The sequence below is a fragment of the Heptranchias perlo genome, chromosome 18, assembly GCF_035084215.1.
Source record: "Heptranchias perlo isolate sHepPer1 chromosome 18, sHepPer1.hap1, whole genome shotgun sequence".
Classification (NCBI taxonomy): domain Eukaryota; kingdom Metazoa; phylum Chordata; class Chondrichthyes; order Hexanchiformes; family Hexanchidae; genus Heptranchias; species Heptranchias perlo.
In genome coordinates, this window is record NC_090342.1 from 22,483,396 (window position 1) to 22,501,293 (window position 17,898).

Sequence of the window (17,898 nt, forward strand, 5' to 3'; positions counted from 1 at the left end):
GCTATGGATGTCTCCATGATCCTTATAGTTTCCAATAAGGTTAATAAAGTTAGTTTTAAAGGCATCTAATTGCTGCAATAAATAATATGGGTAAATACGACCATTTATAAAGTTACTAGTTTAACGAATTAAGCTCTGAAAATCCTTGGTCCATCGACCCTGGCAAACTTTTTGGGTCGGGTATGTTCCCTAATTAGCCTACAAATAGAGAGTGCCCACACTACTAGGGGTACATCTAGGGTGTTCGCCATGTAAAGAACGCTTGATACTACATCGTAAGTGCCCCAGCCAGGGAATGGGAGTTGTCAGGCACCACCCCCTCTCCCACCCCACCACTCACCTGCAACAAGACAATGCTTCCCAACCAATCATGCTAGATTCCAATGATGGCCCAAGATGTGGGAACTCTAACATTTAGGATGCTGCTCCAGGCCTCACCCCCACCTACTTTGATGGTCATGTTTGGAGCAGACAGAAGCTCCACTCCAAACAGGCCATTTAGAAAACTTCTGTGCAAAGCTGGTGCACTTCTGCCAACGTTATTGGTTTTATTGAGATGAAAACAGTTAAGTATGGGAACATCGTCAAATTTCATCAAGTATCACCTAAGATTTTTGACCAAAAAAAATCTCTGCAGACTTAAAATTCTTGGTAGATTTCCCTGATCCCGCAAATGAACTTGAAATATAAAACTACTGGTAGCCTCTATTCCTAGAAACCCAGTACTGCAGTATTTCAAATAAGAGTTTCTGTAAAAAGCCCGAAGACCCGAACATTTTAATACTTAGGTTCAGATTAGTGTTAGACCCTCAAAGCATCCCAACAGGATTGCACGATGGACGTTGGGTCTGCAAGAATGTATCCTGATAGTCAAACATATGGCCACCCCCTTGTATTTAGCAGCTGGTCTCTGATACCAGGAAAACTGCATGAGTGCACTTTGGTGATACCAGAACCAGGTGAAGGGCCTTCTGGCACCCACCCTATACCTCACTCATTGCATGTCTTTGTGGATGGGTCTAGCATCCTTACACCAGAGGGACCTGTGTCAGGATTTGGATTTATGCACCCAAGGAGGGCATAGGAAAATCAGTTAAGTTGTTGGGAGGGCGATCGGCACAGCAAGCTGAACTGGCTGCTGTAGCCTACGTCCTCCAAATGCCAGTAGGGGGAAAGCCTTTAACTATTTTCTCTGATAGTCACTTTACCTGCCTATCCCTAACCGATTGTCTACGCATCTGGGAAAAGAGAGGCTTTGCCTCCGCAGATAGCAAACCACTCCCCACAGCTGGATTACTGCAATATGACCTTAGCCAAACGAGGGAGCGGCAACATCCCGTAGCCACAGTGAAGGTTAAAGCATATTCTAAAAATACCCCCTGGGCAGATGAGAACTGAAAGGCTGATGAATTGGCCAGAGGCTTCCGGGAGAGTGGGGAGGAATGGGCAGCCCCGACCGTGGCTAAGGCTTCCGTTAATCTGCTGCAGTCCACTCGTCGGAATAGCCCAACGTTAGTGGAAATGCAGAGCCAGGACCCTTGGATTGCAACAATTAGGCAAGCAATGAAGGGCACCATGCCATGGCCCCCAGGTTGTCCCAAAAACAGGGAGGAATCACATGGGAACCGGATCAATTACTACAATTCCAAAACCAGCTGGTGATCCCAGACTCTCCACGTGCTGAAATTGTCCCATTGGACAAATGTGTCCAGTGGACATCAGAAGGGAGAGGGTCCAACACAGATTATTCCAAAAATATGTGGTGGCCTAATGTAAGACAAATGGTGCGAAGTGGTAGATCAGTGTATTATCTGTGCCCAGTACGATCCAGGCCCAAAAATCAAAGTCCCACCGACCCATGTAAAAGCAACAAGTGGTCCATGGAAAACCCTCCAAATTGACTATATTGGGACCCTGCCTCGGCACCTCTAGAGGCAGAGAGTTTGCCCTGGTGGTAGTAGATTATTTTTCAAAATGGGTAGAAGTTTTCCCAGTCAGCAAAGCTACTGCAAACCAAACTGCAAGGGTCCTGATTGAGCATGTTTTCACCCGGTGGGGTCTGTCAGAAAATATCAAATCCGATCAAGGTTCCCATTTCACAGGTCAGGTGATGAAAGCAACTCTTACATCGTTAGGGATTAAGTCACGCTTTTGCATCCTGTATAATCCCCAAGCAGCAGGAATAGTGAAATGTACCTTTAAAAATCGGTTAGTGAAAGCCCTCACTGATTCAGGGAAGGAGTGAGGCAGCCTGCTACCACTCCTTCTAATGGCTATTAGGGGAACCCCCTCCAAGAGTACGGGGTTTAGCTCCTATGAAATTATGACTGGGAGGAGAATGTGGCTGGCTGGTTGTCTGTCCGGCCCCCAGGTGGAAGGAGTCCGCATGGATCAAAGAATGCAATTGCTCCAAAACCATTTGGAGCAGGTGCAGTGGTCCGCAGCCAGTAACTTGGGTATGGCCAGAATAGGTCTCCTGGGTGTTCGTCAGCCGATTCTGAAGGTTATAAGGTGAGCGACCAGGTGATGGCCCGGGTCAATTGTCAAGAGGGGAAATGGAACCCAAAGTTCGAGGGTCCTTAACCGATCACTGACAAATTAAGTCCACAAGTATATAAAATACACTGTCAAGGGTCCAAGCGGAAAAATGCATTCCGCTGGGTCCATGTTAACCAGCTGAAACCGTATAAAGATCCGGTGCCTAAGGGACAAGTAGATAGTTTAAAAATTATCATGCTGGATAATGCCGATGAATGGTGGCCACATGATGAACCAATGGCCATTACAGACAGGGAGCTGCGACCCAGTGGGTGCTGTCCGGTGACTATATAACCCCGGGACCCTCTCCCTCACCCCAGTTATCCTTGCATTGGCCAAAATAGGACCGGAGGCAAGGCCAGAAGAAACAGTAAACGGACTGATAAGTAACCAGATACTGTGTTTGATCACTTCCCAGGTATGGCGAGAATCGTTGGGTGGATGCGTATGATAATCGAGTTGGGCGGATGCGCATGATAATCGAGTTGGGCATGCTTCAAATGTGTCACTCAGCAGTGATTAAGGGTTAGTGCCGGAGTGGTCCTCAAGATGAACGGTATTAATATACTCCGACCAGAGAAGAAAGGGTGAGACTAAATCGAGGAACAACTGAGTCGACGGTGGAACTGCCGCTAGGAGGTAGCAAGCCCTGGTTACATGGAAGTTGAATTATTGGCACATGTGTGGAGGAAGGGTAAAATGCATTTGTAACGGTAATGGAACATCGGTGGGGATCCAGCTTGACATGTTTGCCCCTCCTGTAAGGGATGTTGGGGTGCCCTATAAAGGGAAAATATCCCAACAACCTGATGGAAAGAATAGCCTGGTACTAATTCAAACGTTGAACTGGCCCCAGTTCTGGAATAGGCAGTGGTAACGTCCGTTGTGAACCGGGTGACAACAGTGCCTATGTTAGCTCTCGTGTGAGATTAGAAGCCATTGGGAAACCAGGTAAAAACGCTGCCGGAAGTCAGAGTCCCCCTTGTCCCATGTTACTCCCTAATCCACAAACAAATGGGTTAGAATTGATGGAATCAGGCGATTTGTTATATAATGATATGCGCTTTGAAACTGTTCCTCTCTGCATATGCCTGATGGATTGTGCCACAGTAGCTACCTTAATTTGTTTCGCCTCATGTTAAATGAAGTGGTAGGCGACGCACAGGCGAGGAACCAAAGGACAGATTGGAGGTGCCCTGACTCATATGGGTGAAGGGTCAAAGGCCCGACGCAAATGAGGTTTAGCCGAATGGGTGGAGATAGGAGCCACTGCCGGCATCGCTGGCCTGAATCGTACAGATGTCGAGTCCATGTGGGAACACGACTAAGTCTTGCGGGGACATCAGAAGGGTCGTTTAACCAAATTAAATGACCAAAGTGGGGACCTAATCCATGAACAAGGTAAAATGCTGTTATCCTTCCAAGAGAATAGTACAGGCCATGCAGTCCACCTCAGATAAGGTCAATGAGATTATTGGGGAAAACAACCAAGAGTCCAGCAGAACATCTCCAAAGCAATTACCTGTAGTATGTATGGAAATTTTGTGCTTACCTTACCACAGAGAGGATTACCTGACCATGAATCTAATCGTATTCCTGCCTTTGTCAAGAATCACCACTTGGCCAGGAACCAATAAGACAGAAGAAGAATATAAACGCATCAGGCGGCATGACCTGGCCTTTTTCGCTCCTCGAGCCCACTCTCAGGGCAGCGACGGCCAAGTCCCAGTGATATTGGCAGTCTCAATCATCGTGAACTCTACAGCCCCTCCTGTGCGGTTGTACAAGGTGGAATCCATAGGAGTCATTGAACATTCCGATGACGATACTATCTTAAGGAGTATCGGGACCATCCTTGATGGTTGATTAACATAGTTAACCCCAGGCTTGGAGTGTTGCCGACAAGTTGGGAATGAGTGGGTGTGTAGGTGTGATGCATACCAGCATACTACACCTGTGTGTGGGTTCACATTGGACGAGCATTCTCCAAATTGCAGAGTCGCCGTGAGCCGATGGAGTTCTGGCCCGGCAAGAACTGCCTACATAGGCAGGGGAAGGTATTGCGTTACAACCAGTGCCTCAGACCTACATCATGGGGAAACTGTTCGCCCCATTAGTAGCACTATGTTCTGTCTCTCCCCAGTTGAACTTGTCAAAATGTGGTAAAACTTGTCAAAGTCAGTGGTAAAATTTTATTACCAGTTCACCTGCACAACGTTACAGAAATACAGTTGGAGCTGCCCCTACAGGGGGAAGCCCTATGGTCGGTGGTCCAGCCGATTCCCTCCTATCTTAGTTTGAAGTCAATCCTTCAACATACAACTACCTCGCAAGAACATTTGGTTCGTATGCACCAGGATAATAAAGATATCGAGAAAGGCATTAAAACCTTAGGAGACCACAAATGGTGGGAAACAGTATATAATGTGGGGCAATCCGTCTGGGCTTGTATGCTCTTTTACGCTTTCTTAGTTGTTCAATTTGTATTGACCATCACTGTCATTATTACTTTGATACATATACGCAAGGTGTGTCGCCGGTTCGAGGATCAGCTGCAGGTCCGGCAGGCTCTGCCTATTTACAGGGGTCTTTTGGAGGGTCCCCATGAGTATGCAAAGCTCATACGCAATTAGCAAAATTATTAGTAAATAATTTGTTACTGCACAATGTGTAAGTTCGTCGACTCAAGGTGATCAGCTGAGAACTGAGCGCAATTGGAGAGAAAAGGAAAATAAAAATGAACCAGAGTTTGAAACTAAGGCTCATTAGGGGGGAATGTTAGAATTTGCTTTGTGTCCCATCAAAGTTAATCACATCTTGATGTGATTATCAGATCAGGATGTGTTTTAATATCAGAGCTTAGCTGGAACAATGGAGGCCAACCAGTCATCACATTATCTATCTGGGATGCCCAGGGATCTCCTGTCCCTTTGTATTGCCAGGCAGGAGACATCAGGTTAAACTGATTAGCAATTAAACTATCAACATGGCCATTATGTCAGGGTCTGGAGGAACCTCACTTCAATATACATTCTGGGCATCATGTGAGATGGCTCACATTAAAGGGGAAGGTTCTGGAAATGGAAGGGGAAGATATAAGGACAAGCAGCGGGTTTTTTGGTTAGTTAAGCGGACAGGACGGTCGGAAGTCCAACCTACAGAAGCCAAGCCGGATCACCTTGGGTCTGCAGGAAACCAGGTTGTATGAGTTTTTTGTATAACCGTAATAGTTATTATACTATTTGTGTCGGAGTAATAAACTTGCATTTGGACAATACGCTCGAGCCTGAACCACGAGGAATCATTTAATTAAATTTAAAAGGTTTCCTTACAGATTGTTACTCAACTCCTTGCACAAAAGGAACCCAGAAAGAACTCCTTTCTTAGAGAGGATCACCAACACCACCCTCCACCATTTTCTCAGGACTGTCCAGTATAATTGGTCAGGCTCTTGAACTCCCATTTAGTCTTGGTAATTTCCAAGTTTCCCCATACTAATTGCACTCCATTTTACTGTTGAGAGAATACTATGGCTAGAAATTGAAGCAGTCATCAACAGTGTTGCATTAAATGATGGCAACACTGCCTCCAAATTGCTCTTACTCTTTTGGAGTATTGTTACATTTCAAGCAGACTCCCACAGCCTCTGAGCATTACTCAGACAGAGATCTGTAACCATCAAGTACTGTTTATTTTTCCAGCCAAGAATTTTGGTTCCATTGTCAGGTCAATGGGAAAATGTAACTTTTTTTTCCCCCCATGCCTCTTGACCTTTGCTCACAGGATCCATGAAAAGTTGAATCCCCAGGCTCACAGAGATAGATGGCACAGTCAGTGTAAAAAATACTTTTGGATAGTAGGAGTGTGAACCTACCATGGAAACGTCATTGCTATATAAATCTACACTGCACTGTGATGCTAACAGCAAGGCCACAGTGATGTTAGAAACTTATAGTTGCACTCAGAATAGTTTTATGGCTTCACAAAGAATCTAATATCTTGGTCATTTTATTTGGTCACAGCAAGTCTACTGACACAACAATTGTCATCTATCTGCAGCCTAACCATCTGTACTTTTGCAAGTATAACATTATGGGCACTCATGCAGAATTTTGTGTTGCAAGAATTCAATACAATACTTGTTACTTGTAGGTGGCACAGCGATGGGTATTTTCAGTAGAAGGTCTGTAAATTTACATGCCAATCTGTTAGCCTACACGTTTGTGTTTCAAATATCCATGCAACTCCACAACTTTGCCACGGTGGCTATGCAACAGTCAATGTTCCGCTAATCAGAAAGACTGAGTATAAGCCTGTTTAATAGAGTTTTCTGAGATTTTTTTGTCTTAATATATTTGATTTACTATCATCCCTTACCCTCTCTACATACAAATTTTACTAAAGTAGAAAAATGCTGTAATTGGGAAATTTTGCAGTGTACCTCTGGCACCTTGTACTAGCCAGATCAATCACAATCATTTCATTTAGCAAGCAGTGAATGAAGTCCCCAGGTTCTTTTTCCCGTAATGAGCAATGTGTATTGTCCAGTTGACGTACACAAAACCTGACACTGACCAGTTACCTTTTGAACCCCTTCGTAGACTCAATTTCCCATCCGCCTTCATTGCCACTTAACTCCACCCCACTAGCCTCTTTCAATCCTACTAAGCAAAGTTCGCAGCCAACTTCCCGGCCCCCAAACATAAGCAGTATGCTCACACACCCCCACCGAATAGCTGTCCTGACGGCCCTCAGCTCCATGAAGTATGTTTCTGGTCCCAACCATGACCACTCCCCTCCCCACCCCAACCAAGCATCTTGATCCTCCCCCACCCAAGCTGAGCATGTTTCCAGTCTGGATCTCTCTTAGTTTTCCCCCTCATCGATGTGTTTGTCTCCATCCTCCTCCCCGTACTTCCCCCACCCCCTCAACAACTAATTAGCATGTACCCGAGTTATTGTCTAACATCTTTCCAACACTGAGATAACATGGACACCAACAACTTGCATTTATATTGGCTTTAACGTAGTAAAATGTCCAAAGGCACTTCACAGGAGTGGAAGTTGAAGAAGGCAGTTTGTTGTTGGCAAGGAGTTTGAGATTATGCACGCCCTTGAGGGCAATACTGGAATAGTATAAAGATTTGGCTGTAGGAGAAAGGCAAAATCAGTTGAAATGGTCAAGTCAGAAGTAGATAAGACCAGTCATAAGCCATGTGCCATGTGCACTCTAGCCAGCAACCCTCAGATTTGAGGTTGTATAAGAGGCAGCGTGGTTGGGAGCACCCCCCCGCCCCCCCAACCCACCACCACCACCACCGCCCAAGGATCTGGTGGAGAGGAGTTTTTGGAGAGGATGACATAGGTTGGTTGGCAGAACAGAGAGGGGAAAGAGTTAGTAGTTCCACTCCATGACATTAATTTTCAGAAACTGGCAGAGGAGAAAAAACGTAAAAGAATGACATACATTTATTTATATTCTGAAAATTGTTGTTTTTGGTTAAAATGTCTTGATCCACCAAAAAGTTTAACACCTTGTGGGATATGAAGAAAAATTTCAATTTTAACTGCATCTGGCAGGATACAGCTACCCATATCTTCTTATCTGTATAAAATCACACTATCAAATGAAAATTGCATTTTACTGACAACTACTGGCAATTTACAAAATTACTGCTGTTACCTTCATTTCTGAACTTGGTTTGCAGTCTACCAGGAACATCAGCTTAATACTATTAATGTTAATAATAAGCTCTTGAACTCTAGAATTGAAGTTCAATCCTGTAATACATGAACGTACTTACTCCTTTCTAATATTTCTGTAATTCCAGCATTATCAGCTTCAAGCTCCATTTTAAATTTGGCAAGTTCTTGGTCCAATTTTCGTAGATGTCTATCCACCTGGTTAATCAAAATACAAAACCTAATAAATATATACTATTCTTTATTACAGTCCCCACCATTTACACTGTCCACATTTATTACGGCAGCTGCATATACCGGACAAATAGCGTTAACCATTTGCCATTACCACTGAAGTCAATTACAAAGGCGCTGCTTATAACACATTAAGCGTGCTGGCTATTTTGGGCAATTTAATAAGCTTTTCCCACCTCATTATCATACTGTATTTGTATTTAAATCCCTCCATGGATCATCCTGTGTTTGTGTCTGTTTTTTTTTTTCAGGTCTCAGTGGGTTTTATTAAGTTAGATTTGGTGGTCATCAGGGTTGTAGATTTCACTCATCAGCCGATAGATGTAGGAGGCAGCGATTCCCCCGATGTTGGAGATGAACAGAATGATCAGACGTGGAGTTTTTACATTTATTCCATACAGCACACACTAATATATGAATATGCAACCCATTTAGTTCTTAATATATGTCCGATTTTATTTAGTAGTAAATCTAGACCTGCAGCACAATCTCGTAATCCATGTTAGTTGAATGACTTTACAGACTGGAAAATGCACCTGTGAATGTGTGAAAATGATTGAATTCAGTCACATCAATAGCATCTCCAACTGTAAATTCAGTGTTGTGAGTCAATGGCACGTAATGATGGCTGGATATTTACCTCAATGATTCTGACAAAAGATGATACAGTGTCCAATGCTTATAGCGGGCTAATCGCATTATCAACTATAAGTGGTGGGGACTGTATTTTATTTGACAGGTTGAGGAATGTGAAAAATTGCTGTTGGACTGAGGAATATGAAAACTTGTCAGAATCATGCTCTATGAGAAGCAACTCAATTGCATATTCGACAGCTGCCATTCAGGACAATAAACAATGAAAAAAGTTTATAAAGATAGCTTACTGTCCGTGGATTGAGTGGGTCACGATGTGACCAACAGCACAATAAACAAAAGATAGCTGTTGGAAGAGCGTGCCATTCTTAAAAGCACCTGGAAAGTAAGGTTCCCGATTAAAGTTCCTTAAAGGGTTAGGCATACCTGGAGTTCTCCTAATTGCTTACCAAAGTACAACAAATGAATAATGTAAAGTATGGATTTAGTTTTGAAGGGAGTGGAATACTCCTGAAAGTACATGACAAATTCCCTCAAGTCTGAGTTCTGGTGATGTGTACAGCATCACTCTCCTAACACTGTTTTTTTTCCATCAGCCAATTTTTTATTCACACCAGTTTTACCTTGAACTCCAACTGATTTCAGTTTCAATAACAACCTTTTGATGAGTTAAATCAATTACTTTTTGGAGATTAAAATGCACAATATATGATTTTCCATGTGCGCTTGGAATGTCACTTCCTCAAAAAAGTCAAGGTGGTTAGTCAGGCAGGATCTTCCCCTTCTAAAGCCATGATGGGAATTTACTAGATTATTTTCATACAGGTGGTCCTTAAATTTGCTCCCGATTGTCATTTGCAATATTTCTCCAGATGATAATGTTAGGAAGATGTAGTTATTTGGTTTAGATTCGTACCTTTTTTTAAAACACTGTTTGACACCTACTCACCAAATCATAAATTTGGTTTGCTAACTGGACTTTTTCATCAGCATCTTCCAAGGCTTTATAGTAGTCCTATAAAAAAGGAGATTCAAGAAATTAAACATTCACTTTTCAAACTTTAATGGAGAAAAAAAAAATGGTAAGATCACACTTTTTTTAATGGTAACCCGAACACTGGCACAAACTATATTTGTTTTCAACTATCAACTGATTATGTTTTGAAAACATACATTTTATTTATTATTGAATTTGTTGCTACATTCTCTTACAGGATCTTCAAAACACAAACCAAGAAGCACTACTGAAAGCAAATATATAAACAGTCTGTAAATTTTACAATTACATAAAGCAAAACCATTTATGGTTAAGCTTTAGCAATTCACATGTTCCATTTATTTAAATGTTTTCAGTATTTTAAAATAATGATTGGTTGCTCCTGCACAGTTTCTGTGACATGCATCGCCAAAGATATCTCAAACTATATAATCTCCTTGTATTAAGCCAGCTGGAGGGTTAGCACTATAATATAGGGTAGAATTTCTGCAGGGATTCCCTGATCTCTCCCTGTAACTTTAATGGAAGATTGGCGTAAACCCTGGAGGAACTACGTAAATGGATATTTACGCCATTTCTCTGGGGTTTCTACTGATCTTTCACCAAAGTTACGGTGGGAGATTGACTGAACCCATGTGGAAACGATCCCACATTCTTTAAAGGTCAGCATTTGCGTTAGCAGTACTTTAGAATGTAATTTTGGCCAGCAATAGAATTTTTAATTAAAAGGCATCAACAAAATGCTCCCTGATAGTCCAGCAAGTTTATCCAGTGAGCAGCTGAGCTATAGGGATCAGGAATATCCCAAGTTCAGTCTGTGGTCACCGACCTGATCTCAACTTAGTCTGGAATATAGGCACTAGAATTCCACCTGCACTCCCTGGTTAGGGAGGGAAAAATAGGCTAGCCTTCCTGCTCCTAGTCACTATTTAGTGAGCCCTGATGGAAGTGTGTATGTATGGAGATTTCATAAGCACAACATTAGGCTTGGTTGCAATACTCCTTGTGGTTGAATAGCCTACTGATACTCGCTGTCAAGGCTCACAAATTAATAATGGTCACAAATTAATTAGGCAAAGTACCAGAGAGCAGCCAGTAGACACTGAACCATAACATAGCAAGGAGTCAACACCTTCAGGAGAAGTGAGGGAAAGGAATAAAATGGACAAGAAAAAAAAAATCCAAAAAACAGGAAACGTTGAATAAAAGTAATAGGATTTTACAACATCAACAATATAGTCAATGAGTTTACATTTTTGCAAGCAGTATTAGTACTATCAACTCAGAACAAACTGTGATTGAATAGTACAATTATATCATGTGTTTGCATAACCCAATTTGAGTTGCTATAATGTTAGGAATTGGCACAGATTTACAAATGATATTTTATTCATAGCTAAAAAAAAAACTAACCCAACTGTACTTGCCTTCTTGATTGCTTCCATCTGTTCCTCTCTCCATTCTGGCTTGTTTTTTTTCGCATTGACAAAGAATTCATTCACTCTTTGTTCTAACTGATCCATTGCATCTGTGTAGGGGAAAAATCAGCTATTTTCACAATATGCATGAGGGTATGTGGAGTTGTCAACCTAGTGCAACATATTCAGATGTGCAGTATACAGGTTTAATTCTCTTCAATATTTTTGATCTTTCATAATTGTCAGGAACAAAAAGTAAATGGAACAGGCTCTAATTAATCTTAAATTCAAACCTTATAGGGAACAAATTTATTTTTCTTATCTGAATTCATCTCATTGAGCTTGGAGAAGCTCTGATGATAATAAGGCTTAAAGCAAATCCGTGGCAAAGCCCAATGCTGCTATAATTTTGATGATTAATCAATGATTTGATTATGGTTACCTATTTTTGAAATTGGCCAATACATTTCTACAATCTATGCTGATTAAGAGACCACACAAGGATCCTACCACCCAATGGAACACTTCAGTTTTTTTGTGTTCCCCTCTTATTTTATTATTGGATTGTACCAGAATTTAGTTTCTCAAGTCACGGTAGGATACTGTGTAAGAGTACATGGTGTTTTGTAGGTTATACAGCATCTATCAGCTATGTTCACAGGAACACTTCAACTAAGGGTTACTCAGCACAATTAGGATGCAGTTAGAAATAAATAAATGAGATTTAAGTGGGACAAGTACTTAATACAGTACCCACTCTGTGCCCATACTGCCACTAACCAGTCAGGGTATATTAAGGACTCCTATGAATAGTGATCAATAGCAACTTGCATTCATGTGCATTGTGGCTTTATTATTTTGTCCTCAATGTTTTCTTTCACATTTATAAGATTTCCATTTAGTTTCTTTTCTCATTTCTTCTGTATTAATTGTTTGTATTTTATGTTTTGAAAGGAGATGTCTGAAAAGGGGCCTAATAGAGCTATATAAGTTACTTAATAGGATCTTAAGATAATTACAGATGAGGAAGGCAATTCAGCCCTTCCAGCAAGACCCTAAAGCCCCCCAATGCAGCATCCAATTGTTTGTTAAATGATAAGGTAAACCCAGAGGAACACTTTCAGAAATGCCAGAACAATAGGAGGTTCAAGGTTGTGAAGTCAAAGTTTAGGACAAATACCAAAAAAAAGTATTTCTTTACATAGGGTGATCAACGGTTGGAATGGGTTGCCAGCAATAGTGACTGAAATCATATAACCACAATAATTTAATATCTATAACACTGTAATGAGAGGATGGTATTAAATAGTCCAAAGGGCCTCTTTTTGTTTTGTAAAACTCGCAACTGATTGAATAAAAATCATACGGTCTGTTTATTCAATATGATTGTGAATTACTGTTTGCTATCACAGTAACATCAAATTTTCAGATATAGTTATGAGGTCTTCTGATTGAATTTTAGCCTCTTCTGCATTTCCATAAATCTTCCCTTAGTTCTAGCCATTTATTTTCTGACGTATGGGTTTCCACAGATCAGTTTCAAAAACTTATAAACCATAGCTTAACTATGCTTTCAGTTTTGTTTGCTTTTTCATTTTAGTGTCACCTGATACTTTCACTGATTTTTACTCAGCAAATGTACACATTAACAGTGAACAAATTACCCAAAATGAGGATCACCCACTACTGCATGTAGTTTGCAAGTTTGTTTTAAGATCTGTGTTTTAATAACATGAACACTGTTAATGTGAATTGAATCAGCCTCATTAGAGGCTCTTAACTAGGGAAGGGTGAAAATAACTAACAATCGAGAGATTTGAAAAAAAATAGCTCACAGCAAAACACCATTGCTTGTTTATATAATGCAATTTATTAAACTAGTCAGGAAGAGGAAGCCTTCACAATGACTCTCTGATCAGTAGGAATAAAGAATAATGAAAAGTAATGTCACCAATTCTTTACGCACACAGTATCACAATCCATTTAGTTGGACAATTTCAAATTAATTCTGCATTTTGAAGAGTTTATTGCAATTTTATGCTAAGTGAATCTGCTCATACACCACCAGACATTGTTAGCAGTTAGCAACAAGCTTTTATTTAATGTGCATGAAAATGTTCTAATTAGACTCATAAGCAGCCCAAATAAGTCAAACTCACATGTTTATACTTGTATCTAAGCAGCAGTTACCAAAAGCATAGCAGACACTGTGGCAAATATTTCTGCTGTGTCAATAAAGTGCAATTTTCAAATTGGCAATTTTACTTACTTTCTTTGAGTTATTAGAAAGTACTGATAAAATTTAAATTGCTTCTATCGCAGTATATTATTTCCATTTGATATTTATTAATTATCCTGAGATGCATTTAAGATAAACTTTCACAGAGGATACTTTATGAATCAAATTCTTAAATACAACTCTATTACCTCAAATGAGAATGATACAATAACTCAAGTATTAAACACTGCACACTTATAACACCATTCTAATGGTGGGCATATAAATATTTCAGAATATATATGCACAAGTATGTTATGTTTCAAAAGTTACTTTTAAGTGTGTGGATGAAACGAAACACTGCAGGCAGCTAAACGTCATCGTGAAGAAACTGCTGTTACATTAGCAGTTACAGTTACAATGACATCAAAAATATTTAGCAAGGGCAGATCACAAGTATTTCACTCAGAGAGTGCGGGCGTCGTTCCACGAAAGTGGAGAAAAATCATATTCAAAGTTTGTACAATTAATTATAGGGAAAATAAGCAGATCTAAGTGTGGCTACTTTCTCAACCTAGCGCTGGACGAAGCGATGAACGCTGTTGCTATGGTGTACTGTTGCTACGACTCTTTAATGCCGCCGCAAAGAACAAACACATCGCACCAGATTCATGACATATCGAAAATCACTTAACAAAAAATTTCAATCGCAAATGATCGGATTCTGTCCAACACTCAAAATAGCCTAGCGATACCTAAACCAAAGTAAAGCAGTGTTTTGCTAAACTTTTCTAACAACATTAATAATTTTGCCATACGGAATGTTGAAAAAGCCCTGGCGGCAGGTAGGTAGGAGGGAGGGAGGGAGTGATTTTTAAAAAGTGAGTGCGGGGCCCACGGCTCTCGCAAGCACTGTCACAGAGAGTGAGATGGGCAGTTAGTTGTGAGGCTCTGACATGACTAACGTGGCGCTGCATACTCTGTACTTGCAGGTCCATCTCCCTCATTTCCGTAAACCTGTCGCGGAGGTCCATGGGAAGTTGTTCGATCACTGCCGAGAGAAGGAAGGAGAGAAAAAAAAACAAGCGTCAATGGAGGGGCGGCATCTTTTTCCGTCCGACATTTCTCCTTCAACCAAAATTTTTTTTAAAAAAATCACAACTTCACAACAATACGTTGTACTCAATACTCACTCTCCAAGTAATCTTCCAAATACAACATGTTGAATAAGCGTGGCTTTTAAACCGGCCAATTTTACAGTTTTTTTTCCTAAAATGGTTTCAATATGGCGTCTCAAAGCAGCGCCGCTCGTTCGTTGGGGAAAAAAAAGACGAGAGGAAAAAAACCCACGGCTTCTCGAGCGCCCAACCCCGCGCGTTAAATATCCGCTCTCCGACTGGCTCAACCGAATGGCCTGTATTATGTCGTCACGGGGTTGGTAGACCCGCCCACCACCTGTCTGCGCGAGACGCATGCTGGGAGATGTAGTCTCAGGATGGGGGGGGGGAGTTTTGTTTTGACCGAGGAGGCCGGCGGTTTCGGCTCCTGCCGCTTCGAATCCTGCACCTTCGGCTCTCGGTGGGCGCGGTGAATAAAGCTGCAGAGACCGTTCGGTGAAAATGTTCCAAAAGCTATGAATGGGCTGCGCGGCTTAAGTTTCACCGCCTCAGCATCGTTTGGGGTTTTTATTTTGTTTTTTTTAAAAAAGCATTTTCGTTTCCGATGATACCGCAGGCGCGCTCTTTAATTTGTATGCGCACTTGCGCCTACTCTGGTAAACTCTCCATACAACAACTCAGCAGTTGCCTTTTATTCGTGATCCAATGCGCAAAGAGAGCTTGGTGGTTCTTCTGAAGCATCTAAGACGAACACAGTGCTTTTTAAAATGCTGTTCCTCATTACGACCTATTTTGAACAAGTACTTTAGAAAATCTGTGAAATGTAAACTTGACACCAAAAGTCTACTTCTTAAGGGATAGGTATATTACCAATGGATTTTCTGGGAAAATGTTAAACTTAGCTTCATATCAGACAGTCACAGATGTAAACCCCAAAGACTTATGAGATATCAACGTAGGTTCAGTTGGTACCACTCTGGTCTCTTGAGTCAGAAAATTGTGGGACATAATGTATGCTGACACTTCAGTGCAGCACTGAGGGAGGCTGCAGTGTCGGAGGTGTGTCTTTCAAACGACACGTTAAAACGAGGCCCCATCTATTACACAGGTGGACATGAGAGACCTCATGGCACTATTTGAAGAGGAGCAGGGGTGTTCTCCTGGCGTCCTGGCCAATATTTATCCCTCAGCCAACATCACTAAAACAAATTAACTGGTCATTGCTGTTTGTGGGGGTTTGCTGTGCGCAAATTGCCTGCCACGTTGCCTACGTTACAACAGTGATTACACTTCAAAAGTACTTCATTAGCTGTATAGCGCTGTGGGATGGCCTGATGTTGTGAAAGGCACTATATAAATGCAAGTTCCTTTCCTTCCTTCCCAGTAATTCTCATGTACTTCCTCTAACCTATTGTACTGTAATTTGCTGCTCATTGTAATTTGTTTTAACACCATGAGATGTGTGTAGTGTCTATTTAAAAATGCCATCTTTTTTCTCATTGCTGTGTTATATTTGTATTAAATTGTAAATAAACTAAACATTTGATCTAATACTTTATTTTGAAAATATTTCTCAAAATATTTTGTGAAATGACAACAAACGTACAAGAAGTTGTATTGTGGACATCAGTTCTATTCTTCCTGTCACAACTGCCCTAACCCCATCACTATCTGCTTCCTGTTCAATTTGGTCTTAGCAAAATATTGTGACCCCAATTAGGAAATATTTGCACTAAGATGGACTGTAGTAAGTGATATTGGACTAAGCTAGTATTCTTGCTGGCCTGAATCAGGATTATCATGGGGGAAGAGGAAGGGCAACATATCCAAACTCTGAAATACAAATTTTAAACCAGAATTCAGCTAAATCATCTTCATGTTTTAAAGGAACCATATCAGCTTGCAAGATCTCCTAATTGATAAACATGCAAAGCTATCAGCTTGCAATATTATTCAAACATGAAAAATATTCATCTTTAAGACTAAATATACCAAAATTTAGGAGTGACCTATCAAAATATATTACATTTTTAAACCAACACAATTGATTGTCATTCCTAATGCATATGCTAACAGGCCTGAAACATGGGGCATGATTTTGACCTCGAGCCGGGAAGGTACTGGGGGGGGGGAGGGGGGTCAAATTGTGGACGGGAAACCTGGAAGTATGGGTTTCCTGGACTTCCTTACAATTTTGACATAAGGACGTCTTTTGTTTTTTTTTTGTCCGTTTGCCGTCCATCTGGCCGGTCTGATTGACAGGCTGGCCTCAGTCGGACAGGAGAGCAGCCAGGGTGAGGATGTGTTCAGGTAAGTCTTTGATTGTATGGATGGTGGGGGGGGGGGGGGCATGGGGGGGGCCTTGTGTGGGCACAGGGGCATAGGGGAATGGGTGGCCACAGGGCACTGGTGGGCATAGAGGCACCAGTGGGCATGGGGGTCACATTGGGGGGGAGTCAGTCATGGGGGTCCGTGATGGTTGTCGGGTTTGGGGGTCATTGTGAGGATCCGCAATCGTTGTGGGGGGGATCAGGGGTCAGTCATGGGGGGGTCCGCGATCGTTGAGGGGGTCGGAGATCAGGGGTGTCTGCGATTGTTGGGGGGTTGCTGCAGGTAGGCTTGTTGAGCCTGGGGGAAGCTCTCCTGCTCCTCCGGGCCCACAACTGTGCCAGAAAGGCACTTACATGTTAGTTTCGGACCTTCTCGCCTCCTTTTACGTGGCGTGAAAGAGAAGGCCAGGGAATCCCAGCACCCAGAGGTTGAAATTGCAAACTCTGCAAAAATGGAGGCCTGTAGCCTCCATGAAAGGTTTTATCACCAACCTGCCTCCTGGGAGTGGGTTGGTCTCCCGCTCCTTGTCCTGCCTCCATGAAAACCGGAAGTGGGCGGGTTGGAGGCGGGTCTGAAATGGTTGCGATTTTGAATGCCCCCCCGCCCCCAACCCACCCGTTTTTTAATGTTAAAATCATGCCCATGGTGTATGTAATGATGTCATTGATGACATGTCTTCCAGTGTACATTTAAGGTCAACTTTTAGAATGTGTAATTCAATTATCATAGGTGAAGTGGTGAATACTT

The 17,898-nt window shown here is 41.8% G+C and overlaps 1 protein-coding gene across 1 annotated transcript in view; it reads right to left on the bottom strand.

Annotated features, from left to right (window-relative positions):
- ing3 (inhibitor of growth family, member 3) overlaps positions 1-15,072 on the bottom strand; it is a 30,090-nt gene extending 15,018 nt beyond the window's left edge. The window contains exons 1-5 of the mRNA XM_067999522.1: positions 14,896-15,072; positions 14,682-14,753; positions 11,494-11,594; positions 10,019-10,084; positions 8,343-8,439 (exon numbers count right to left, since the gene is read on the bottom strand). Of these exons, the coding sequence (XP_067855623.1) occupies positions 8,343-8,439; positions 10,019-10,084; positions 11,494-11,594; positions 14,682-14,753; positions 14,896-14,923 (364 nt within the window). The 5' untranslated portion in view covers positions 14,924-15,072. The remainder of the gene's footprint in view (positions 1-8,342; positions 8,440-10,018; positions 10,085-11,493; positions 11,595-14,681; positions 14,754-14,895) is intronic.
- Positions 15,073-17,898: the final 2,826 nt, after the last annotated feature.